The sequence below is a fragment of the Scatophagus argus genome, chromosome 3 (genome assembly GCF_020382885.2).
Source record: "Scatophagus argus isolate fScaArg1 chromosome 3, fScaArg1.pri, whole genome shotgun sequence".
Taxonomy (NCBI): domain Eukaryota; kingdom Metazoa; phylum Chordata; class Actinopteri; family Scatophagidae; genus Scatophagus; species Scatophagus argus.
The window spans coordinates 19191011-19218779 of NC_058495.1; the positions used below are offsets into that span (position 1 = coordinate 19191011).

Below are 27769 nucleotides of genomic sequence, written 5' to 3' on the forward strand. Positions count from 1 at the left end.
GCATTCTTTGCATGGCCATGCACTGCTGCACTATCTGTGCCACAACCCTCTGCAAACAGCAGCAATCTGACCTGAATGTTCACAGGAAAGATTGATGTCCAGTTCTTCTCTGTATATCAGAATACTTTACTTTAGAAAAATAAAATAAGATAGAATGAAAATAAGAAGTATGTAAAAATATGCCCATCATAATATACAGTACCTTTATGTTTAAGTTGCCAATTTATTAGCTTATTGTTTTTCTTTAACTATGTTTCTGCATTTTTATCACTGAAAATTATTTCTCTTGCAGTGCACTATAATATTGATAGACAAGGAGAATGAATGTTCCATATCCATACTCATATATATGTTACTCATGCAGCACAAACTCAGGCTGTATCACCATGATCTATCTCATACCATCACTGTGGGAACTAGCATGTCGGCAGCAGATCGAAACAATGGAGAATTTCAGAGCTTATCGCTTAAAATATTAGGCATACAGTACATTATATGGTGCTTTGAGCTTTCAAGTATTCAGGGACACACACACACACACACACACACACACACGCACACACACACATCTGGACTAAAGGAAATCCCTTGGGACCTGCTAGACCTAAAACAATTCTGTTCAACGTGAAAACAAGAGTGCTTCTTGTACATTCATCACATGGTAATCAGACACCATTGTTGTCATCAGTCACCAGGAGGAGTGACTTTGAGGCAGGATTCTCAGACAGTCCCTCCTCACTGTCTCTATCACACTCCCTCTCCCGTCATGCTAAAGTTAATCCTGATTATGTACGCTGCCTAACTGGTGCAGAATGAGACCAGGGCTAATGCCATTTTACCCAGAAACATTTCCAAAGCTTGTCTTTTGTTTTGGTATCTAATCATGTTTTATTGCTTTGTGCTGATACAGGCATATGAGGATAGGTTTAATTAACGAGTGTGAAATGTATGAATCCATCCAAATTCTTTGGACTGTGGCATTATTCTGCAGAGACTGTGGCATTATTCTGCAGAGAAAAATTCTCTGCATTATTCTGCAGAGAATTTTTCTGTGGCATTATTCTGCAGAAAAAGAGAAGGTTCGTCTGATCATCTGTAAAATAATAATAATAATAATAATTTTTTACTGTTACCTGAATGTGTATCTTTGACACAGTTTTTGTTTATCTGAACATTTTTAAGATTATTTCATCTCCTCATGGTCCTATGACTAACACAACAAAAACCCTCTCTCTGACATTCTCTTGCTGTTTGAATGTCCTGGATGCTTTTGAATACGTCTACCTCCTCAGCAATGCCGTATTTTTGTTATAATTATAATTTTTATAATTTTGTTATAATTTATAATGTTATAAAACTATACCAGCATCAGAAGATGCGGACGTGCTCTGGCAGCGGCTGGAGCCGAGCAGTAATTGCTGTGGAGTTGCGGCGTGTTGCATTGTTGGATGAGATGGATAAATGGCTGACCCAGTCTCTGCGCTATAATTCCTCTGTGGGTCGCAAAACGAAAGAGGCTTAGGCAGATGAGAAGAATGGCAATTGTTCCTACTGTTGCTCTGCTGCCGCTCTCTGTTTTCTTGCTGAAGTGCTACCTGCTTAGCTCCATCTGTTCAAATTTCCTCTGAGGCTGCCATTTGTGCAACACATACCAAGACAGGTGCTATTATACCATATTGTACCTCTCACCTCTCCCGGGTTGATTTGAAGTCATCATCAGGCTCACCTGCAAAAAGGTGTTTTAATTCACTGATTTGTGTGATGAGACTTGTAGCTAATATGCATGCATGTGAATATGCACATGCAGTCATACTCTGCATTTTTCTCCATGCTGTTTAACTGCTACTCTGCTCCCCATCATGCTGTCTCCCTGTTCTACACACACACACACACACACATACACACACACACTGGCCTTTAGCTACTGTACCCAGGTGTGTTCCTGTTTGGGTCTGGAGTACACTTTCAGTTTCTTGAGATGCGTTAAGACACCTGTCAGTGTGTGTGACAGGTTATTCTCTGTTTCCCCTGTCGTGCAAGAAAAAAAGGTCATTTCAGCACACGTACGTACAGTAGCTTAAAGCCTGGGAAAACAAGAGGATGCAGCCAAATTTGTGCAGTAGCTTACTATCCACATTTGAATTCTAAAACTCCAAATATTACAGTAACACAGAGCGAGATTTGAGAGCTGACTGGCTACATCTGAAATCTTTTCAGGTGCTTTGTGGCTATTTGTAGATTATTATTTCTCAGCATGTTTTAAATGTGGCAACATCTCTTCACCATCACTGTCCCACGCAGTATAAAGAGCCAACAAAGTGTCAACATAAAAACATACAACAGAGCTGGAACTTGACAATTAGCTAAAGCTGTGAATCTCACCGATAAGAGACTGCTGACCTTTAATGGAATGATTTGACATTTTGGGAAATGCTCTTTTCTTCTCCTTTGACAAATGAAAGGTTTAATGCGTAAGCAATGAAATCCACCCTTCTATACACTCATACATGTACATGATTGGCATATCTTTAGGTAGAAAAAAGAAAAAACATTCAGCACAAAGCCAGCATAAGTGCAATATCTCATCTTTTACATCAGTCCACTGTCTGCATGATATTTCCATTATATCAAACTGAGCCGATGGGTCAAACCACACTCCTGCATGAAAGCCAGTTCATGTGCCTCAACTCATTATCTGAAACAGATACAAACTAAAAGGAAAAAGTACATGAGAGACTCCGTTCTTCTTGCTCAGATCCTTTTGATTTCCTGTGGTGCAAATATTAGCCAATCAGATCCAACAATTCCTTAATCGCTTGGACAGAGCCCTTCAGGCAGGGAGTGTGTGTGTGTGTGTGTGTGTGTGTGTGTGTGTGTGTGTGAGAGAGAGAGAGAGCTTGAGAACGAACGAGGGGAGGGATGAGACAGCGGAGGGAGAAAGTGAAAGAGTAAAAGCGAAGGAATGATAGCAGAGATTCTGTAAAATTAGCCACGCTGTCAGAGCAGTTTCCACTTGGCTGTAGAGGAGTTGTCATCAGTGCAGCGGACTCAGGGAAGTCCCCCTCGTCCTCTATCATCCTGAGTGCAGTGAGATTCTGGTTCTTTCTCTCATTAGATGACAAACTGCCCCAAACTCTCCTCGTAGACCTGGATAAAAACAGCATTCAGACAGTCAAGGATGATTACACAGTCTGTGTGTGTGTGTGTGTGTGTGTGTGTGTGTGTGTGTGAGCATGCATGAATGGAGCCTGCCTTGTTCCTGGCTGTCAAAGATTGCACAATGCAAGTCTTCACAAAGTGAGCCACGCTTCCAGTGGTGTAAACATTACAACTTATTCTATAAGATTGCAGCCTTTGAGTCGTTATTGGGAAGTTTGGTAGCTGGCAAGCGTCCTGCTCAGTGGACCAAAACAGATTTCTTCTCAGAAAACAAACTTCTGTTGCAAGCCAACGTTTCACCATTAGGAAATACGTTCATTCATTCAGGAGCCTAACGTAGGGGGGGACAGTTAGCATGGCTCTGTCCGAAGTTCAAAAATAGTTTTAATAGCACTTCTAAAGCTCAGTGATTAGCAAGTAGAAATGTAAAAACATCCTAAAGAACCCACAAATTATTATTTTTACATTCGTCTTCCTGTGATTTTAAGTACAAATTCAAGGTACTTGTACTTCCACTTTTTCATTTTTTGCAACTTTATACTTCTACTCCACTGCATCTCAGGGCAAATATCACATTTTTTTAGTCCACTAAATTTATCTGACAACTTTAGTTACTTTTCACATTAAAATTATTGTTCTTGCTCAGTGGAAACTTTGTATCTCCCCCATATAGAAATCCGGTGAGTTTTGATTTTTGTTTTGTTTTCTTTTTTTTTTGGCTAAAGTGAAGGATTAAGTCTTCCTTTAGGGCTTGAAATAAATAAATTAGTACATATTACTGTATGAAATAAATTTCCCATTTCTTCAGCTAAGTAAACTGAAAAAGAAGCTGAGAGGTGACTATGCTAGGGAGATGGCAACCCTTTGTAACATACTAAGGTGAGAAAGGGCTGAAGAGATACAGCTGTGTGCAATGCCTCGGGTTTATTATGGGCAGTAAGAAAAAGAGGGGCATTGCTATAATCCTGCAATATGTCGAACCAAACCTTCACAACATAAAGTCATAAACAAGGAAAAGCGAACAAACCATGACAGTCTATGTCAGCTCTGCACTCATTCATGATCGCAATACTAAATAAATGAATAAACTAGGATACAGTGTCATTAAGGTGAAAGCTGAGCTCATGTGGCTTTACTTACATGGCTGTCAGCTGACACAACAAACATACAGTAAAATGTAGAAAACGATGCCTTTCATGATTAAACTAAGCTTGAATATCTACCACAGTAAAATGCAACATACACAGCAGTCATATCGACACTGACAGGGCACGTTTTATATATTAATTCCTGTTGTTGTTGTTGTTGTTGTGGGTATAAAATCTCAGCTAAAATTAATGACCAAAACAAATGAGCTCCCTCCAGTGACAAAAAACGAAGGCGCCACTCCTCTTTGCGGAAACCAATCGCTGTCTGTTTCTATGGCAAATTATATCCCTTAAAAAAACAAAAACGAAAAAAAAACAACGTCGGGCTTTTCCGTACGGACTCGGAACTCCAGCCGAGAGCCCCTGACCAGGCGCGACAAACACACCAGTCGAATCTTGGCTTGCGAGATTGTTTACGTCCGATCAAACAAGTAAAACAAAAAGAAAGTAGCCTGTCGGCGAAATGGACTCCACTGATCAAGTGAGTAAAGCAACGACTGGCAAAATGATTTGTGCTCAGACATTTTGTGTGATTGTCTGCTAAACTGGCCAATGTGCCGTTAATTGGTGACAGAAATGAGAATGCTCATATCCTCCCTGTGTGTTCTGTGTCCTCATGCAGCTCGCGTCTATGGGGACATTTCAAGTGCTTAAATTACCCCTGGGATTTATCCGTGTTTTGGAATGGGTGAGTTGGAAGTTTGATGTTTTGTTTTTTGTTTTTTTGTATCCAATAACTTACACGGTGTAAATACATAAGCGATCTGTGAGATGAGTATCCGTGTGCGGTGGTGCTGTGAGTAAACATCTGGTTTGATGGTTTGGTGAATTCCTCTGGTCGTCTCTCCGGTGCATCTTAAACTTTAGCACATCGATTGGGTTTGTGGTGCGTGAACAGTGGTGTCAGTGTTCACTTCCACACGACAAGGGACCTCACTGCTGTGAATCCCACTCACCATGACTAAATGGCTCACGTTTATGTAAGGATTTATAGCTGAGAACTACATGCCAGAGGAAGCCCCTATGTAGCTTTTCAATTATAATTATTTCAGTTATTATTTTGGATGCGTTGTTGTCCAAAAAGAAGCCTCATTGTACTCTAAGTGAAATGATATAAGAGGAATGAACAATGAGAGCGTAGTGTCCTCTGATTGAGTCAAAGCTGCACTGCCTCTCTCTGTCTGGCTGCCGTTTGCAGACTCTTGTGTTTATTGTACAGTGCAGAGAAGCCTAAAGGCAAAAAGAGATAAGTGATTTCCTTTGATGTGAGTTTAGAGAAATTAGTGCAGCCATAAGGGTATTCAGCTTGTGCACAAACAGGATGTGCCTGTGCGTGTGTGTGAGCTTGTCTTTCCCACTTTTTATAAATGCCATCAAATGTGCAGAGAGTCCTCAAGCAGCGGAACAAACGCTGCTCCACTGAAATAACAAAAACAAGAAAACAAAACAAGAACATTTTAACATGCAGACGGGAGTGAACCTCATCGGACATGTGACATTTTAGCTGAGATGAGGCAGATGTCTATCAGTGAGGTGAGTTCCCAGGTGATTCCCTTTCGGCTGTTTGCATGTGACCAGATTGACTGTGATATTTGTGGGCAGGAGCCAAGGAACAAGCAGATGATCCAAAGCGCCATCTGTATGATTAAGATAACACTCTGACACTCTGTAATAGCTCCCTCTGTGTGTTTTATTGTTGCTCTCTGTTTATGTGTGCTTATTGGGGAGTGCGTGGGGAGTGGGCCACTAATGTGATTGTAGTTTACCTAGTGGTCAGTGCAACGAAACATAAAATGCTTGCTGTTGTGATAACTTTCTTGGGCTGTTTATGAGTATAACGACGCATCTGATGCTCTTACTCCAGCTGAATTTGCTGGATTCGTTCATTCATTCAGTCATCTGGGAACGTGGGAGCAGTGACATTCACTGGCTCTCTGTTGTACTCGAGCTCTAGTGTAGAACCAGCGATTGTTGTTTCCGCGACTTTGGATGGTCACTGCAGCATCATGCAGAAGACCGCTGGGAAGAGCTGGCTGTTGATACAGGAGAAGAATAAACAGGCTACAAAAGGTGAAGTTTTACCATGAAGCAGAAAGTGGTTCATAACTCGACTGTGCATGGTCTGTATTTGGTCAAATGTGCGGTGATATACAATATCTTCCTTTAATTTGAACTGTATGCACAACATTTTTTTAATTAATCTAATTTTAAAACAAATCTAACAAAAACACTTGACAATATACCCAAAAACAACATAATTATGTATTTTCCTTTTTTTCCGAATTTTATTACCAGTTGCTAAATTATTCATTCAAACCATTCAATGCTGCTTGCAACTTTAAGTATTATTATTATTATTCTCCTTCTGCCACAGTTATTAGCTGTAATGTCAATATGATATGATAGTGATATGATTTGAAATACGTGTTTAATATAAGATGACTTTTGAAATAATTCACACACTTTTAGAAGGTGTTGTTTACGTCCCTTCCTAAGTGGTTTGAGGTGTTGCAGAGCAGGTGTACTTTGTGATCATATCCCCTTTTGGTTGAAAAAAAAAACCAAACAAACAAAAAAACATCCTTTTTAAAAATTTCCTTAGTTCTCTATAAAGAGAGGATAGTAAAAGAAGAGACCTGCAGCTTTAGGTCATTTGCATAGAGGGTGAAAATGTTAAACTGTGGGTCCTTGCCAGTCATTACGTGTTGTAGTTGAACACACATGCAGCACCCGGCAAATTGCATGCACAGTGCATGCATTCCTTTCTTGTAATAAAACTTAACTTGGAGGTTGGTATTGTTGAGTAACTGACATTACTGAGTGTGTTCACTGACTTTATAACTCATTAGCCTACTTTTACGTTATGTTTTAGCATGATTAGTCATCATTTTTTGTGTTATTGTCACTTGTATTTTCACAGTGGTTGAATGCACAGTTTCAAGTTGTCACAGTTCAGTTTATCAAGTACATCAAATGTGAATAATAGTGAATAAAAGTTGCCTCTTTGTGAGGCTTCTTAATTTATCAAGTGCAGTTTGGGTGCACATGTGTTACAGATGCCAGCTAACTAAGAGCCAGGTGATGAGAGAAGTTCCTTAACAGAGGATGGTATTATCATATCAGTACATCCACAGAGAGGACTTGCAATGTTTTTCTGCTTTTTTGCCTGCTCGCACTCCTACTGCTGATATTTGTGTGGGATGTCTTGATGGCCTGGTAGTTTGGGATGCTGACTGTGTAACTGAAATGTTCCAGGTTTCTGGTTTACAGGGACGTTTGTTTCATGTGACCAAGACAGCCCTCCGACCCACACCCCTCTGTTAACTCTCAAACTATTTTTATATCTTAACTACATCTAATAAAGTCATAAAATGCCCCAGAATACTTAAACAAGACCTAAAGCCATTCTAGCATTTCTGTGAGACTGCAGTTGGCTTTGAGTTCACACTAAAATCAGCATGCTAACATTCATGCACACGTCATCTTTTTCACTCTGCATTTATCAGTTTATTCCCTTAGTTGTCGTTTTGATCTGATGAGCTGGCTGAGTAAATTGTGTCGGTTCTCCTACTCACTTTTTCAAGTGATCCCATGTGTTGATACCCCAGAGGTGATGAGTAGGATCATTAGTGCACAGCATGGTGAGCCCCACTAGTTTCTGTTCTGTTTTGCTCCATAGGTTCTTTTGAGTTGTTGTTGTTCTGCCTGTTCTGTTGAGCCACCTGACTTGTTTAAAGAGAATCCCAATATGAATTATTAATTTTTTTCCCTCTTAGCTACTTGTCATGGCCAATACAAGATAACTGAAAATTTCACTTTTTATTTAAAAAGGTGTATTATGTATTTAGCTGTATTTTATGCACATCTGATAGCAGGAAAAGCTCAGATGGTTGATTGATATTCCATAGGTCTAGATTTGCTGTTAAAACTCATAGACACCCTACCCCACTCCACCCCCACCTCCTATCTCAAGCCTTACTAAAAATGTCTTGCAATCCTGTTGTCTTCCTTTGAAACTGTTAAAAAATAATAATAATGACATGTTTAGTTCTGTAGTCTACACTGAGTGGTTCTTCCGCTTCTTCTCCTTCTTCCTTTTTCTTTCTAAATTGCAGACAGATTGCAGTGAGTTAGTGAGTGAGTGCAGTGAGGGTGGGTGGGTGAGTGAGGTGAGGGTGAGTGAGGTGAGGGTGAGTGAGGTGAGGGTAGCACCCCTGCACACGCCACATTGCAGTCTGGCTCTCCACAGCTACCTTTCCTCAGTTGTTAACTAGTTCAGAGCTCACATAAGGATTTAGATTTTGTATTAAGGCTTTTTAAATCAGATTCAACTGTAATAAAGAACAATTTAAATTCCACTTATTGGTTTCACTAATTCTCATTTGTCTGTTAATATTCTTTCCTCCCCCAGCAGCTCCACTCGCTGCCTATTTTACTATTTTTATAAAACATCTGCTTTAGTGTGAAAACATGTCTGTCTTAGCACCACCAAGTACCAGCTGTTAGTCTTTTGTGCATTTTCATTTAATACCCTTACCACATATGGAAATTAGACCTAAAACAATTAGATGATGAATGAAGTAGCTGACAGAATATGTGTTAACAATGTTTTTGATAATTCATCATCTCTCTCCATCTTTGGCCAGTGTGTTTCATTTTTTTGTCTCTTCCTTCCACCCTCTCAACCCCCCTGATTTCTGAATATTGTTTTATTCACATTTTTATGGAAATAAGTGTTAAAGCAAGATTATGTGGCTTTTAATACATGAATTCATACATTTGCTTTTATGAGTGGAAAAAATAGGACTTTTAAGCAGTGATACACCTTTGTTAAAACTAATACACCCAGCGCCCAACTTTGGATTCACACAATGTAACCTGATTTTCCATGTACCTTCACATTGTTTTTCAGTCTTAGTTTTTGCACAAATGCTTCCTTCTCACTCCCAAGTGTAATACAGCATGAAGCGGCAAAACTGTAACATAGATAAACAAAATATTTTGAACTGTAAATGCCATCATAGTCAGAGCCAATTTTTGGCACTTGCCAGTTTCTTAAAGTTAGTGCAGCATTCCTGTTGATGTGCAAGAGAGATGTTTGACCCATTGAGTGTGTATAGCTTTTGCTTGGACTGCTGTTTGTGTCTGCTGTGTCGAATTGGTGTGTAACAGTTGCAGTTTACCCTCTGAAGCATATAGAGGCTTATTAAGTCGTGTTGTTGTTACAATATGCTACTGGAACAACAACAACAACAACAACAACAGCAACCACCACCACCATCCAGGGCAGCGACAGGGGCCCGGCTGCTCCAATGGCCCCCCATGATGCAGCAACAGGGGCCCGGCCGCTCCGCGCTCCGAGGACGGGTACGTGCCAGAAGTGCTAGCTTGGAGGGAAACACTCCACCTCCTTCATGACAGTAATATAAAAGTGACCTTTTGTCTTGCCTTTTTTATCTCTCTCCCACTCAGCTGGACAGAGGGAAATTTTTCCAGCTTCTCGGCTAGCGAGTGAGTTTATGAAATGCAGACAATTGAAATTATGACCCAGGTATTCTGATTTATTCTGCAGCACCAACAGTCGTGTACCTGTAGTTAATGCCAGAGGAGAAAGTGATCTTCATGATGCCGTAGTTGGTCTCAGTATAATCTCATTTTTTCTGCATTCAACTGGAGTCAAATCCCATAACTAGACTGTTTGTCTTCATTTGGCCCTTTGGCCCTTTGGCCCTTTGGCCTCACCTGACAGGTAGAGATCCGGTGTACACTGGGGGGCACTGGGCTTTCCTTGGGTTTTCTTCTTTTTATCAGGTGTTACTTACAGAATACTTAAAACTGTGTTTTTTCGACCGCTATTAAAGCAATAACTTCCTTCATCCTTAGATATTTAGCTTAAGTTAGACTCACGTGGCAAACTCTTGTGACGAGACACCACAAAAACATTGTCAGCCGGGGTATTTGACAATAATGCTTCATTATGAAAGGCCCTGCAGTAAATTTCTGCCTGCGTTGACAGTTTGGTTTGTTTACATGGCCTAAGGCTTTTAAAGGCTGTTGTTTAGACACCAATCAACCATTTACATTGATAATGATAAGGAACCCTTGACTATATGGCTGTTAGGTTGTTTAAAGGTTATATTAACTGCATAGAAGATGGTTGCAGCAGACTAGTAGGTTTCCTGCATCTTCAGTACTGGGTCTGCACAAGGAAAAGGCATTCATAATCAGCCGTGTCTGCAGGAGATTCTGGAGGATGGTACAGCTTGGCGTGTGTGTGTGTGTGTGTGTGTGTGTAGGCTCTTGGCCTGTTTGGCACACTGTCAGTGGTCGGCATATTCTGCTTCAAACAGCTGTAAGGTCCCCTCCTCTCCACCATGGACCAACTCATGCAGAAGCTGTCCTTTGAGATGTGCCCAAACTCTTCACTCTGTGTGTGTGTGTGTGTGTGAGAGAGAGAGAGAGACAGAGAGAGAGATGGGAGGAGAAAGAGAACAAAATTGTGCAGTTGACTGAGCACATGATACAAATGATATACATGTTATTTTCATGCACTGGTGCGTCGTTGTGGCTGCTCTGTCCTTTCACACAGTACAGTATTTCTAAAACTGCCCTAACTCAGTGGCTTCCTGTACCGCAACAAATCTCAGGCTGATGAATCACAATGAAAGGAGTCCATCATGAGTCTACTTTATGAGTAACAGACCTCCTCTTCCAGGCCTGACCCACTGCCCTATGGTGTCGCCCTCGCTACTGTACTGTACGTCAGCTAAGTTCGCCTTGGGGTGGGAGGTGGCAGAGCACAGTGTGTGTTTGTGTGTGTGCAGAATAAACCTGTGCTACGAAGAAGAGTATTTGTCACTGGGGGTTCAATTATTGCAATGGTGGTTCCTTGATTTCAGACAAGTTTTAAGATAAAATCAAACAGAAATTATATTTTATAATGCCATGTTTCATTTTTTGTTTTTTCATTGACCAGTTAGTTATTATGTGTCTGGGTGAAATCAAAGTTCCTCTCCGTACGTGTTAAAGAGCTGGATCTGAATATGACAGAAACAAATGCAGTAAATGTAAATGTGGCTGTTTGAGTGACAGCATTTCTATTATATTAGCAGAATTCAGTACTGAAAATTTAGTCCAAAATGCTGCTTAATTGTAATTGATTAATTGATTAGTTTAGTGACAGAAACTTTATTGTCAGCAATTTTAATAGATTATTTATCAGTTTTCATCAGTTTTACTTCTTGTGATTTTTTTCAGACAATTTTTAACATTTTCTAGATTAAATGTTTAATGGTAAAGAACTTCTTTTTTATGCAATATTGTGTTTTTATGGCACATATGGAGACATTCATATTTCTCGCATGGCTATAATCTAAAGGGCATTTCAAAATTAAGAAAAAAGCTCCCAATTTGGATTGTGGTTCAACAGATGAGGATATATATATTTTTGGACCAGACTGCACACCCCTATGACACTGAAGAGGGAAGGTGAGACTAAACGAGAAAACTTGGAGTTTTACATGCTGTGTTACTGCCCAAACTGTACATATTCTCAGATGTCTTTGGAGTCAAAGCTGATAAGGATGTACTGTATGTTGGCCATTGATAAGTAAATATGTGATACCTGCCATGAGGTTAATCTTAAGGAAGCAGGTATAAAATCAAATCCTTATCTAATCCTCTGATGAATGCAGAAATCTTTTGTACTGTATAGAAATTACATACTGATAGCGGAACTCTCTTCATCTAACACAAGGCACCATTTGTTTTCATTGAGAACATGAGGTGAGATTGCACTGAATAACGCTGTGGTTATAATACCACAAAGCCTCAGAAAATACACCACACATTCAACAGATTTTAAATTCAGTGTGATTGGCAAAATTAGATGCATTGCTGCTTTGAATAAGCAGTCTCTGTTCTTTGTCTCCTTTGTCTTACTCTCTTTCACCTCTCCGTCTCTCTGTTTTGGTGTCTATTGCATTATGTGTTACTTCTTCATTGACCTATTGTCTTCATAATGTCTTATGGTGTAGCAGGTTTTGACAGATTGTTGCGCAATGTTCATGATAAGCATCTGTGCAGGAGGACATAAGCACACCAAAGGAAAACAAGTGAAAGGAGGGAGATGCAGAGAGATTGGTGACAGCTGTTGACAGATATCACAAGAGACTTGCTAGGTCAAAGATTTGTTTTCCAGAGCTGATATTACTCCATTCCTTTTGACAAGGGAACAGGCGGGGTGAAAAAAAAAAAAACCCTCTTTTAGGCACTTCAAGAGGTGATGTTAGGCATGTAGCATTTAAACAAACGTCTTATATCATGACATCTCTTTGAGTGAGGCAGGTGAATGAGAGGTGGACTATCCATTTCATATTAACTTTCATAATGACTGAACACCCACTGATAAGTCAACCCTGAAATCTGTCAGTTCATATAGTCTATATAGTTTTATGTTTGATGGTTCTTTGCCCAGCTATGAAAACACTCACTTTGAATCTGTTGCTTTTTTACTTTGTATGTATTGATGTTCATTTGGTATTTAAAAAAAAAAATTAATGCTGGGTGTTGCATCCTTTAACGTTGTTTTTCATCACAGACCTCCTGTGAATGATTTGTCCATTTGAAAATGTTTGCTTAAAAGAACTCATCACATCACAAGATATCCCTGCGTTACAAGTACGACTGACTGCTTAAAGCAACATTATGTCACTATTTTACCCATTTAGGTAGTATTTTGATGGTACACTGACTTGTAATAGGGAAAAAAGGTTCCTCTTCATGCACTGTTTTCATTTGGGTAAGCACGTATGATCTCCTGTGCAAAGTGCACAACACTTTATATCACAACGTTGCACACCACCAAGTATGTCTGTAAAGCTGGATCATATTTTAGAGAGAAAATGTTTTCGTTCCCCCGATGTTCTCCTACTGCTCTGCCTCAGCTTTTGGTGATTTACGGGGTATCCTGATGAACAGGTAGCTTTAATTGTTGCTGAAGTAAATGCTAACCACTGCTAATGTGTACGGCTATGCATATTGAACACCATGTATAAGTGAATTGCAGCCTGAAACTGCAGAGATGCAAAATTGCAAATAACATAATGCATAATATTGGTTTAAATGCAGAATGAGTAGAATTTTAAAGAAAAAAACATGAGTAGCGCCCAGCCAATAACGGTAGGCTGTATGTGTGGGCGGGACTCATAAGATCATAAGCACTAAGCATCCAAGACGGAGCTACGAAAATGTAGACAAGGAGCCAACTTTGAATGTTGTGTTTACAAACTGCAACCAAGAAATCCAACTCATTCTGCTTTTAAGTCACCGTTTGTCTTTGAGAAGCTCAAGCCTGGGACACACTCAAAGAGATCAGGAGGGTTTGGGACCTATTAACCAGGGCCCAACTAAACCCCACCACAGAGCAGAGGATCCCTGACTCTTCAAGGGCCATTGCTAATGAACAGCAAGCCCATTCAGACTGACAGTTAATAGTTGGTCAAATTACTACATATAATCTGAAAAGAGTCGCCCACCGTGACAGCTGCTATGAGCATCATAGGGACTTTCGGTTTGGTATTTTTTTATACATGTAATTATGTGATCATGTAATAAGCTTGTGGGACCCATCAGGTCAGAGGTGGACCCCTGTCTCACTGTCTTAACCCTGAGACGATGATCCTCCATCTGCGGCTCAGGCAGGGAAAGGTTAGTTGTCTTCTCTTGTAGGTGGACGTGTACAGCAGACACACAAAGGACATGTAAAGATAGAAGCATAAAGAAATTCAAATGCCACAAAGAAGCGCTGTATTTATGTCTGGTCTCGTTGAATTAAAATGAAAATGAAGTGTTCTTATTTTAAAAATTGCAAGTCAAATAATAACACCAAAGCCGCTATGTGTCAACTTTACACTCGCTAATTTGGCCTCCAATCCAAATCTGGTCCTTAACCTGGACCTCTAATATTCCCTTGTAGAAGTGAGACCCAGGCACTGACACGAATTTGAATTTGGTTTTGTCCATCTTTAGATTCTTGTCAGGACATTTCCTCCCATGTGTATATATATAGTAAACACAACGCCATATACAAATACACACACACACACACACACAGTGGAGTTATATTTCCGTTGGGTATCCCCAGCTTTAAGTGCAGTGACTGTCCCTGCAGGGCACAGGGGCTGGGCTCCAGCTCGGTCACCTGACTAAGTAGCCATGGAAACCCCATGAGGAGAAAAAGAGCACCAAGAAGTGGGATAAAATAAATGGAGATTTTCTGCCTGCTTGTGGTCGGTCAAGCTTACAGAGCGAGAGAGCAGAGAGATAGTGGGAGAGATGAATCTGGGCTATGCAGGGCACAAAGCGCTCCTCGTGCAGGGAGGATTAGCCACCGCTAAATGGGCTGCTGATTTTGTTCTGTTGTGCCGCGACTGGAGCAAAGATCAGACAGCTCTCATATCAAGGCTTGTGGTCATCTCTTCTTTGTGTAACTTCTGTAAGGCGGTGAAGCAGATGTTTTTTTTCTCACTGCTGTAGTGGCTAAGGTGAAAATCATCTGCTTGATGAGCAGGAAAAACAGTTAGTTAATAAGTTGCCCTCAACTCCTATGTATTTATTCTGTCCAACTGAAAACTAAGGTATCATCGCTAAGGAACTAAAACTGGAGTGGAGTTTTTTTTTCCTCTCATATCTCCAGCATGTCAGTTGGGTTGAAATCCCTCATGTCGAAGGTGGATTTAAACATGCATCTGTCTGCTCATCCCCCTGTGCGTCCATTTCTAATCTGTTTTTCGTTTCTTTTTTAAATGAACTAGTTGGCGTAAAATTGCTCATGTTTGCACACTGGCGGGCCACAGCAGCGACAGCAAGTGAGACTGTGCGTGTGTTTTTGTGTGTGTGTGTGCGGACCGTGGCCACTCAGTTCTGCCTGAGTGGAGACAGCGAGATATTTTTACACTACATTCGCATACATACACATTGCACGCTCACATCTAGGTCCTTAAACACTCAGATAAACACACATGCAGCCATGCACATGCAAACATGGACATGCAAATGAATGCATGAATACATAAGTATGAGTATGCATGTCAAAAGCAAATATGTTCTTATGCATCAAGGTCGGAGCTTGGGCACACTGGAAGGACGAGTGTACAACTTTGTCAGTACACACAGGCTACTACATGAATGAAGAGCAGAAAAACAACCAAGTGCATCAATCCAAATGAGAAATCCTTAACTGGAGACAGATAAAGGAATTTATTGCCTCACACTTGCTTTTGTGGTTGCTTAAAATGTTCCACAGAGAGTTTTTGCACATTAGGTTATAGGTTAGGTCAATACACCTAGCATTAACTTGAGAGCTTTTTTTTTGTTGGGATTGGATTTTGGATTAGATGACATACGTTTTAATACATGCAGTTCCACAAAGGCAGCACTGCTTCGAGATGCAGAATGTGTTATCCTCACTAAAGCTGTCTCTCTGACCTTTAAGCAGAACCTCTGTATCTTGCTTTCATCTTTGGTTTTGGATCTAGTTTTTTCTGAAAACACAAGCGTTGAAAAATTGTCTGCCAAAATTGGTTGGGCCAAGCAGCACAAACCTCCCAAAGCTTTCCAAATGAATGTACATTTTACGTAATTCATTTCAAATGTCATGTCATGTCTCAGTCCACTGGAAACACTCGTAGTGAGTGTTTCCAGTGGACTGAGACATGACATATGCAGTAATAAATACTTTTTACTTAGAAACTTAGTTTCATATCATATATTTAGTCCACTTTGTCGCCAGTCATATTGCACTTAAAGTAACTTTCTTGAATTTTCAAAGACAATAATGTCTTTAAAAAATTTGAAAGATGCTATACTTATTTAAAATGTGTATGTGCTCAGTAGATAGTGACAGACACAGCTAACAGGGAGATCCCTATGCAGTTAGCCACAAAACCTAATTGAGTGGGTTCCTTTCTATGTTTGCTTTCAGTCCAATCATGTAAAATTGAAGTTAATTTGGAAAGCTTCAGCGTGTTGCTCTCCACTAATGTTTAGCTGTGATGGCAATACGGTCCTCAGACGTATTGCTATATTGCTATTGACGTATTGCAATACGGTCCTCACTGCAACTGTTTCCAAGTTTCCCATGCAAACGTCAAACTTCCCACAACAAAGTAATGTGTTTTATTACATTGTTTTTACAATAGTCTTACTTTAGATTTCAAGTAGCAACTTCAAAAAAGTCTCACATTGTCTTTTCTGGAAGTTTTGTCTCCTCCCTATTCAAACCACACACTCCTCCAAACTCATACGTATGGTTTTGTGTAATTTTTAGAGTAGATTGTTTTTAATTATAGTAGAGGACTGGCATTTTAAAAGAGATGTGCCTCCTCCTCTCAATCTCTGTCTCACTTTCTGTTTCATCTCTTTCTGTCTTCATAAAGGGTGTCCTAGATTTTTTCAGGCAGGCAGAGGGGCTGAACATCTGAGACGCTTTTCTCCTCCTGAGGCAGCCACTTGACAACGCAACGATTGCTATTGACTTGAATAGAGCAGGTGGACGATGTGTGTGTGTGTGTGTGAGAGAGAGAGAGAGAGAGAGAGAGAGACATCTGTGAGGAGGTTTGTGAAAATGTCAAGTGCAGCTCATCAGAGAATGCACCTTTTTAGCTCATCTGCCACTTAGCGTGATCCTCACCTCCCCACTCGGCGCTACCTCCTTCGCTTCCTCTGTCGCTTATCACGTCCCCTTGTTTGAGCAGTATCCCTCTTATTTTATTTATTTTGCCTGTTCTGTAAGTATTCAGCCTTTCTGTTACTTACTTCACCTTCCGCATTGATTTTGGGCACAGTTCATCTCTTCACTACCCTCTTTTTGTTTTCTTCTTTTTTCACAGTGGGGACTGTGTGTGTTGGACAGCCTGATTACAGGTTTTTTAGCCGGAGGCCTGTGGATCAGTTTCATAATTCTCAGCCAGCCTCCACTCTTCCACAGTGTTCATTCATGTCTGCATTTGAGCCTCCAGCCCTGCTGAAGCTCAACTCTCTTCTGACACAGTCGTAGGCTGTATAATAAATAGTGGATGGTTTCTAAGAAGCTCATGTGGGAAGCTCTGGCCATCGTCATTATGACTCTCGCTATCTCCCAGCTGAACCAAAAATTGGCAAAGGTGGACCTAAGCTAAGCTCAACAAGCTAAATATAGATTGTATAAGATGCCAAACGAGCTTTGACTTTGTGTTATTCATCTTAAATGGTGGGACCGTCTGTGTTTATTTACATTACTTGTGTGAGTTTGACTATGGGTTCATTTACCCCACACAGCCAGAATACGTTACAGTATCTTAGCAAGCTAGTGAGGCGTTGTGGGTGTTTGTGTGTCTTTTGAGATTAAGACTCAAAAGTGAAGATAAATCCACTTTATTAATCTCAAAGTTGAAAAAAGAAACACTGTGCTCCTGGTATTTATTCCTCGTGGCTTCTTGTGGAGCTTGCCAGCTTGCAACAGCCATCTATCAGGTACGAGTTACCTGCATATATGCATTTGTCATTTGCATGAAAAATTCTCCAAAAAGCACCAACACCACAGAAATGGCAGAGAGGAGAATTTCAGTGACTCGAATTAGCTGAGGTAAACCCCAACAGATGGCTACGGGCTAGTCGTCATTTTAAATGGCTATACCTTTAATTATATACCTTTAATGTTGGCCCTGCGATTGACTGGCGACCAGTCCAGGGTGAACCCCGCCTCTCGCCCGTAGTTAGCTGGGATAGGCTCCAGCTCCCCCGCGACCCTGATGGACAAGCGGTATAGTAAATGGATGGATGGACTTACACGAGATTCACTCACTTTCAAAAACCAGTTTCAAGTGGCCATTTGAGGAATTGCATTTTTTGACACATCTATGGTTGCTTCATTTGTCGGCCCCTGAGGACTTCACTTGGACACAATTCTTGCCATCTTATCCAGATCCATTCAGCCAAATCTGTAGAAAATCTCAGATCTTTGAAGTGCAAATATAGCTTACATTGGTTTCAAAGCAAATAATGATCTTCACATTAGTACTGTGCTCTTCAGTGCCATGTAGATCGATGGAGAAGAGGTCAATCAGCGATATTTTTGCTTTGTTGGCAAACCGTTTTCATTCCTGTACCCTGGCTTTTCCCTCTGTCTCTGCTTCTGTCTCCATCTGTCTCTCTCTCTCTCCCTCCTCCTTCTCCTCCTTCTTCTTCTTCTCCTCCCTCTCTCTCTATCTCTTGCTCCCTGAGGAGACCAGCTGGGAGAGGCAGATAAACACACGGGGGCGCGGGGCTTAGCACCCACCCTCCCTCCACGATGCCACGCTCTCCTGTTCAAAGGCCCCAGTCAAAAATGAGAGGGGCTAAACCAGACCCGAAAATCACAGGGAGATGAGGCAGCTGCAGGAGAGAAAGTATATGGACATAGAGAGAGAAAGAGAGATATTTATCTGGGGGTGTTTGAGATAATTAAGAGGGAGTATTTATTCTCTTGCTCTTCTGGTTACTTTTCTTCTACCATTTGTTTGTTCCGATAAGAGCATGCCACATATTTATCAGTCCTTTTAGCCACACATGATTTAGCTGCCCATGTGAATTTTTTCCTATGTGTGCAGATGTCTTAGCTCATTTCTGCTTGTTTGTTTTTGGCTTATATTGCCTCAAAACAAAGCTAAAGAGAGTGAATCATTTAAAAACCCTTTGGTAGAAGGATTCCCTGTAGAGGTTCCAACTGTGTACACCATGACAGCCAGGAAAGCAGCATTCACACTCCACCTAAGCCCTGAGGTTGCAGGAAAAACAAGCGGCAATGTGATACCTTGGTATATCCTACTTCATTTGACTTTGATTTGGGCTGACCTAACCCAGCCAAACCCAGATCAACTCTTTGTGACCCAGATTATCCTTGCAAAGCATGACCTAGGATTGTGTATTGAAGTCCTCGTAAGAAGGTTCAACAGACAGTTTAAAATGTTCAACAGTAGCCACCCAGCATCAATGTGAAGACAAGCACTATGGACAAGCCTGAACTGCATACCAGTCTCTTTTCATATCCACTGGAATTTCTTTGGTTACATGCATGTAGGCCTGTATGTGTTTCTGCTAGTTTATCATCTGTGGCAATGGTGGGATGTAACAATGAAACTGTCAGTCAGTTCTCTCTTCCTTTGATACAAGGTCATTTCGCTAAAGTAACTTAAACGTGAGCACATCGTGTCTAAGAAGGTCTGTCCTGGGGGCTGCAGGCAATAGGCCTTTTTAACAGCAGGAATATTGACATGAAATAGCGATTAAACACAGGTTTAATTACTGAAAATAATTAGGGATCCATTCCATTTAGTGCAGCAGAGCTGTTTCCGTTGGCCAACATGCAAGACAGCAGCCCCCTGAGTTTGTTTGACCTTAATGGAACAAAACCTTAATTAGTGTGATTGGTTTACCCTACTATTTCCATGTGAAAATTGTCCATTGCAAGTTAATTTAGGATTTTATAAAAGGAAACTGTGCACTAGCAGTGACTCAATGAGGTCAGTGCATCAGGTTCATCTTCCTGTAACTCATTAAAACTGATCGGGTTTGAAGCTCTCTGAGGTATTCATCACAAAACAACATGCACTCAATGCACTTGAGGGTGTACATGGAGAGGGTTCAGGGTCTGCACTCAGTCACAGTGCGGCATAAAGCATCTGATGATGTGATGGTGTGCTCTCAGGCCTCATGGGATTAGTTTTATAGCAAGCATTTTATAAAATATTTTGATCAATCAGTGCTATTTCGCTACTTGTAAAATTATGGGCGCATTGAATATCAGTAGGGTTTAGATTTTCTTCTTTTGTTTAATTTCACTGGTTGCCCCTAAAAGGGGTCATCAGTGTGGCCGGGCCTGATGCCGTGTTCACTGAGCAGCAAAGCTGTTAAGAAGTTTGTTCTACAAACAGTCCACAGAAGTGAAGTGACTTAAAAATGAACTGTTTAACTGAGGGCTACATTTTCATGATAATGTGAGTACACTTACTAACCTGCCTGTTTTTTAGACCATGCCAGTGAGACATTATATTTAAGAAGAATGCAATAATGTTTTAACAGTGATATAAAGTGCATTACACTCAAGAGGATATCCAACAACAGTCAAACCACAATAGGAAAAGTGACAAAAAAAAATAATCAACTGTGACCAAGCCCAAAGACAATAATAATAATATAAAATAAAAATAATTTTAAAAATGCTAAGCTCTGAAGTATCAAAACATCAGAATTGTGAGTGTTTACCAGTGATATGACCCAGAATGCAAACACATGCTGGAGACAAGCACACATACACTTCATCTCTATGCACTTCAAGAACATGCTCACAGACGATGCCTTGGCGAATGTGGCACTGTGGCCAAATGGTGTCTTACTGCTGAGGATTAATAAATAGCTCCCTCTAGAGGCTGAGAGGCATTCAAACATAAAACAACATCTCCTCAGCTGCTCGTCCAGCTGCCTGTAATATGGAAGAGGGGAAGCTCATGCTAACCAGGCGTCAGGTCTGATTATGGTGATCATGTTTGTGAGAGCTCTCGAGGGCAAATAGAAGCTTTATGTGGAAAACTGGGCTGAGGGAGAGAAAGAGAGAGCATATTATAAGGCAGAGGGTGTGTGAATTAGAAGGTTGGATGTGTGTGTATTATGTTTGCTGCATTTTCATGTTTGTTGATTGTAATGGCAAGCCTGTTCATCTGTCTGATCCTGTCTTTGGTTCTACTAATTCAGCTGTCACACATTAACATCAACATCAACACCCGTCAACCAGCTGTCGTCTGCACTTTCAGTAGTAGTGCCAAGGCCAGGATGTTCATGACCACTAGTCCACTGTACTTACTTACTTACTGACACCTTCTTTAGTCTCTTGTCCCTCACTTGGGCTCACCAGGTTTTCGACGTTTTGACATTAGCGGATGTTGTTTGCAGCGGCTCTAGAATAGCAGGTGTTTTGTCAAACCCTGATCCTGAACATGGATCTCGTAACTATAGGGATGAGTTTTATAGCGAGCACGTTATAAAATATTTGGATCAATCAGTGTTATTTTACTACTTTTGAAATTATGGGCACATTGAATATCAGTGGGGTTTAGATTTTCCTGTTTATCTCTGATGCAGTGTTCACTGAACAGCGAATCTGTTAAGAAGTTTCTTCTACAAACAGTCGTAGCGATAGGGAAACACTGTAGTAGGAGAGCAATAAATCAGAACAATTTGTTTTTCTAGGGAAAGAGTGAAAGTGAAAGAGCACCTCAAGTTTAAAATGTCGAGGTGAAACCTCATGCTGTCATTATACCCAAGTACTCACTTTATTACATTAGATCAATCTGACTACCCATGTTGCATTTGCAATGCAGTTTAAAGTTGAAGGTGCTAACATTCAGTGCTGTTAACCTACTGTACGTATCACTGACATAATGGCTTCCTCTCATATCACTTTCACCTCCGCTTGTGCGTTACTTAGGGAGTTGTAAGTTTAGCAATAGCCGTCCTAGTCTCATTTGTGACCTCTGTGTTACTTGCATTGCTCCATGACTCGGTCACATTGACTTTTCATGAGGAAACGTCAAACGCTATTTTCTTATCTGGCAGTGGTTTCTATCTTCCAAGGCGTTTTTGTAATTTCACAGCTGTTTACGAACCACCTGGGAGATCATCATTGCCTGTGGCAAACCCAATGTTTAAATCCAGTATTTCCAAAGACTGTGTTGTGCTTTTTAGCGACAGAGCTGTAAATGCGGGCCAGCTGTTCAAGCTGTGCAGTAAACCCACAGGCAAAAATCACAGTATGTAGTAAATCTACAGTGAAGTAAAGAAAAATAGTCAAATTATGTTAATTGCTTGAGTTGTACCCATTAGCTTACAACATTTGCATGCATCCAAAAATGAGCCACTTGATCCACGGTGCATTGTCACACATCTTCTGGTAACCATCGTCAACCTTCTAGTCACCGTTCACACCACAACTTCACATTTCCTCTCCAGCTTCAAAGCTGAAAAACGTAACACACTGAACTTGTAACGAGCTGCCTCTGACACATGTTAATACGGTAATACTTTAATACCCTGAGTGGTAGTATCGCAACATGTTTCTATAGCTTGTTTTATTCACTGCTTTGCACTCATTATGCATAGAAAGAAACAAAGTTTTGACGTTTAACACACAATTGTGTGAACTTGCTGTACAACTGTATAGTGTTTCCATAGTTAAACTACTTATCACCTCCTTTCTTGCCAACATCTCAACCAGGTTTTTCCACGTAGGGCCAAGAGGATGAATAATCATTCATGTTGTTTCTAACAAGCAGACTTACTTTGAGTAAGTAAAGACTAAGCAGAAGTGGAATATGAACAAGGACGTTAAACAAATAAATACCAATGTATAGCCCAATGTCACCTTCAGAGAGTGCATCAAATGACTCTCTATTAAAAATATGCAACCATACCCTGATTTTATTAAAATTAAAGAAATTAAAGCTTTAATTGTGCTACCGTCTGTGTTAATGGCAGCTTCAGCTTAATTCTGTCATCAGCAGTGTGTCCTGTAAAATTGTGTGAGCCTCTGCTTTCCAGAATATATTCCTTTGTTAGATTCAGAATTGCACGTGTTTATCTCTCTCATCATGTAATATAATTCATAATGTTCATCAGTGAATGAACATGTACTTATTTATTGTAATGTACATGCAGTATAAATACTTGTACCTTCCCGTTTTATGCAACTTTATATCACTATTCTACTACATATTCAAATTTTTACTCCTCAGCATTCTATTGACAACTATAATTACATTAACAAGATTTTACAGATAACACATGGGGTATTCTTATAAAACATGTTTATGATTGATCTTACCTCGTCGTGATAATCACAGAAGTGGTGCAGGGTAGAATGGTTGAATGGTATAGACATAAGACAGGTGGTAGTATACACTCACACACACACACACACACACACACACACACACACACACAAATATTGCTGTGCTTTCCTCTGGCAGCCTCTTCCAGCTTGTGTTTGCTTCTGGGAGCCCTGTAGCATCACAAAGCTGGATTAAATCTTCCCTTCTTCAATGTGTATGGTTATATTTGCTCCGGTAAGTTCAAGTGCCTTTTTTTTCCCACTGTGGATAGTTGTGGATAAGTGGTCATTCTGCCTGATCTTAGTGTCATCAAAGTGTTATCGTAATGGTATTGTAAATCAGTTTGTTACCTAGTTATTTGCGCTTCTTTAAGGTTTTACAGCCTGTAATGCGAGCTAAGCTGTGAGGTGTACAGTGGATTCATTGGTTTTAAGAATCGGTTCTGTCCTGGTTTAATTGTGATTTCCATCTCTCCCACAGTTTCTCTCCTGATGCAGTTTTATGTCAGATGACATAACATTTTACATTTTAGTTTATAGTCCAAGGGGGATTATTTCTTGCATTGTGGGACAAACGCTTGAGGAAGAACATGAACATCTGGTTTGTTTGTTTGTTTTTTGTTTGTTTGTTTGTTTTTAAACAAGCATGTTGGATATCATCAGGTGCCAGTGGAGGCAGCATACAACAGTGACTCCAGGACTCTGTTTGTCCTAATTCAGCTCAGCCCACACACTCACTGCAGTTATTGTAATCCATGTGCTGATGTGGCCAAAATGTTATCAGTTGGTGTTAAATTGGCTTCACGGCAGGGAAATTGTCGAGATGTCCGCAAGCAAAATGTTTAAGTGGTGGGATTGCTGATGCTCGCTTTTGCTGCTTGCTGGAAATTCATCCCAGCTTTTCCTGTGGTTCAGTCTGGAGGGGTGAGGAGGCTCTCTTAAAGTCAGGTGTTTTTCAGCAAATATATTTTTCAGGCTGCGCAAATCAATTTATCAAATTATTATTACAATGTTTAAAGTAAAGTATCCATGTCTCCAAACGGCAGATAGGTAAAGTTAGTGACTAGCTGGTGAATTTAACAGCTAAACGGCCACATGTTTCTCACAAGTTGGTGGAGATCAAAAACAGAGCAAAAAGACAGTGAATATTGCCCCACTTGTATCACAGGTGACCAGAAACACAACTCCTAAATAATGTTAATGTTGCTCTGTGCACTGAATTATGTGTTTAAATTGTATGTGTCTAATATAGTTTGCTCTTTGTTTGCAAAATATGCCGCTGTCACATTTGAGATTGGTCATACGTTGTAGAGACCTCCTCTTTTATGTGGACGCGACCATGGTTATCATGGTTGACAAGTTGATAATCACTGTTGTGTGACCTCTTTGCAAGGCTGATTAGGCTGAGTGAAACCAGATAATGGAAAGATACTTTGGGTATGATGAACAGCGGGTTGTGACTCTGTGTGTGTGTGTGTGTGTGTGTGTGTGTGCATGCAATTATAGGCATCTTTTGTCTCAGTTCAGCTGTAGGTCGTTTTCATAGTAGGCATCTGATTTTTGTTGTTTTTTTTCTTTGTGCAGCTCTTCGCTATTTTTGCCTTTGCGACATGTGGGGGTTACTCTGGGCAGCTGCGGGTTAGTGTGGACTGCATGGAGAAGGCCAGCAGCAACCTCAGCATTGCCATTGACTTTGCGTATCCTTTCAGGTGAGTGGCTTTCATTCACTGTCACAACAGTTTGATGGCAGGAGTGTGAACCTGTGTTTATGCTGATGCTAACACAGGGGCACAGGAGGCGATACCAGTCTCACAGCTGATATCGCTGATAGAATAGGCATTTAGATTCTCCACATAAGGAACTAATTGTGTTTTGTGATAAATATATTTGAAAGCAAAGTGGTCACTTTCAGACTGGCAACATACTGTCAGATATCCACAACACTCTGTGGCATAATGTAGGATGTTATTGAGTTCAAAAATAATACGTGTAGGTGTGTGTGGGACCATATAAAAGCAAAAGAGATAAAACTGAAACTGTCTGTACTGCTGTACACAAACATGTGATAAATAAGGAAATGTGCTTTTTTTCTGATTTAGGTGAACTGATTTGAAATGTAACGCCTGGGTTCAATCAAGAGCCATTACAATTCATTTCAGTTGGAATCTGTGCAGAAGTATTATGTGAATCACTGCTGTGATTTTGATGCACAAGGAGAAGAGAGTCTAGAAAATAAGATTGTACTGACTGGCATTAGGTATTAGAGTTAAAGACAAAAAAGACTGAGGACAAAGAATCAATCACCATTCTGAGTCGACTCCTGTATTTCTCTGTGTGTGTGTGTCAGGTTGTACCAGGTGTTCTTTGAAGCGCCCGCATGTGAAGGCATAAGGAGGGAGCGCTTCTTCCTCGTGGGAGACTATTCATCCTCTGCAGAGTTCTTCGTCACCATTGCGGTCTTTGCCTTCTTGTATTCCCTCATGGCCACCATTGTCTACATTTTTTTTCAGAACAAGTACCGTGAAAACAACCGAGGACCTCTCATTGTGAGTACAGCGGACTCATCGTTCAGCCACTGCTGACGAGGTCGTGGCGACGTAATGTTGTGATCTCTGGAGCTTAACTTTTCTACACCCTTTGTCTGTTTTCTCTTACATGCCATCAGGACTTTGTGGTGACAGTCGTGTTCTCCTTTATGTGGCTCGTCAGTTCCTCTGCTTGGGCCAAAGCTCTGTCTGATGTGAAAGTGGCCACTGATCCAGATGAGGTGCAGCTCCTCATTTCTGCCTGCAAAATCCAGACCAACAAGTGTGGCTCTGTGCATGGACCACGCTGGTCCGGACTCAATACCTCAGTGGTAGGTACACAGGAAGTGTGCCCCTATCTCTGGGAGCAAACAAATACAAAAGCTAGAAAATGGCTTGATTTTCTGAGGAGAGTATGTGTGCTCAGTGCTGAATTTTTTAGAAATGTAAGCACTTAAAGAACTTTGATTTTTTAAGGGTAAGTTTGGAGTGAAGTTGAAGTATCAGGTGAAGTACTGAAAAGTGTACAAGAATATGAGTGTATCTTCCTGCTTCTATGACAACCTAATTTCCCCTCGGGGATGAATAAAGTCATCTTCTATCTATCTATCTATCTATCTATTTCACTTTGTCTTATTGTCTTTCTCTTCAGGTTTTTGGTTTTCTCAACTTTGTTCTGTGGGCTGGGAACATCTGGTTTGTCTTTAAGGAGACCGGCTGGCACAAGGGGACATCAAAGTTAGCAGGCGGGGCATCTGAGAAGCAGTCCGGCACCTTCGGCCAGCCGCCCTACAACCAGGGTAGTTTTGACCAGTCAGGGAGTTACAACACCCAGGGGAACCTCAGCCAGCCGTCTGAGTACAGCCAGGTGGGAGGGCCCACCTCCTACTCCAATCAAATGTAGCTGTGCCTTTTCTTTTTGTGAGTGGCACTTCTGCGTTTTTAAACCAGGGCAATCAGGGGGAGGATAGGATATAAGCAAGAGTGAAATTAAAGATTAACGTTGATCAGTGTGTTTGTGCAAAAAAAAAAAAAAAAAAAAAAGAGATGGTTCTTAAAAAAGGCATCAGAGGTGTCAAAGTACACCCACTGTAGATACAAGTATTGTTGGGTATTGTAAAAAATTATTATTATTATTACTTTTACTCCTTCTCTGAGGTGTTGTTTGCTGAATGTTGTAGTTCTTGTAGTTTGAAACACATAAGTGACAGTTTCTCGCTCTCTCTCTCTCTCTCTCTCTGTATGGTAATTGACATTCCCTGATAAGACTGAATGAAGGCTTTGCACTGTCGTGGATGTAAAAAGTGGTCTGTGTTTGTAGAAATCTCAAGTTCCTAAAATGGTGACAGCTAAGTGCATGATGTCATTTGTGTGCCAATATGCTATCTGTGAAACTAGTAAAAAAAAGAAAAGTTTACAAAAAAAAAGTTTACAAAACTCAATCTGCCCTGACTCATTAGTGAAAGTGAATTTAGATCAGTGTGATTACATGTACATTGTTTTTTAATCTAACAGAAACTACAGTAGATTTTGATAATATGTATTTCTAATTCATGTACGGATTTAAAATATGATGACGTACTTGTTGGTACAAATACATTCCAACTCATATTTGGCATTTTTATCACATCAGGAAGCCTGAAAGGTTGAAGCAATGACTGTACACACTAAATAGGGTTTGTGCAAGACAAAATGTACAATATGCAACCACTGCAGCATGTTGATTCTTGCTCCAAGGTTTCCACTTCCAAAGTTGCATCTGTGCAAACAATATCACACTTTAATTTGAATCATCTGAAGGGGTGGGGTGGGGGGGTGGGGTTGTCTCCCTCATTGTTTACTGCTACAAACTACTGTGACTGTTTTGTATGCTGTTCTTGGAGTACTGGGAAATTATAAGTTATACCTCTCGAAAGCATGTTCAGAGTATCCATTGAAGCTCATTCAAAAAAGCACATCAGTCCCACAGTTACATGAATAAGTGAGTCATGGGCTAGTCTGTACATAACTGATATTGATCTTTTGTTGACTTTAAAGTC

General features: G+C 40.5%; 1 protein-coding gene across 2 annotated transcripts; it reads left to right on the forward strand.

Moving 5' to 3' along the window:
• Positions 1–4598: 4598 nt before the first annotated feature.
• Positions 4599–27543, forward strand: LOC124056741 (synaptoporin-like). Of its 2 annotated transcripts, XM_046384500.1 has the most exons (6): positions 4599–4788; positions 4930–4995; positions 24790–24914; positions 25553–25751; positions 25871–26062; positions 26383–27543. In XM_046384500.1, the coding sequence occupies exons 1-6, from the start codon at positions 4771–4773 to the stop codon at positions 26632–26634; spliced, it is 852 nt and encodes a 283-aa protein (XP_046240456.1). In that variant the 5' UTR covers positions 4599–4770; the 3' UTR covers positions 26635–27543. The 2 variants fall into 2 exon arrangements, with proteins under 2 accessions (XP_046240456.1, XP_046240458.1); XM_046384502.1 differs by lacking the exons at positions 4599–4788; positions 4930–4995 and adding an exon at positions 5802–5840.
• Positions 27544–27769: the final 226 nt, after the last annotated feature.

Bases quoted from the DNA above. Each gene is read 5' to 3' on its own strand.
- LOC124056741 (XM_046384500.1), top strand. The intron at 24,915-25,552 runs GTGAGTGGCTTT...TGTGTGTGTCAG, and splicing joins GACTTTGCGTATCCTTTCAG to GTTGTACCAGGTGTTCTTTG. The intron at 26,063-26,382 runs GTAGGTACACAG...CTTTCTCTTCAG, and splicing joins CCGGACTCAATACCTCAGTG to GTTTTTGGTTTTCTCAACTT.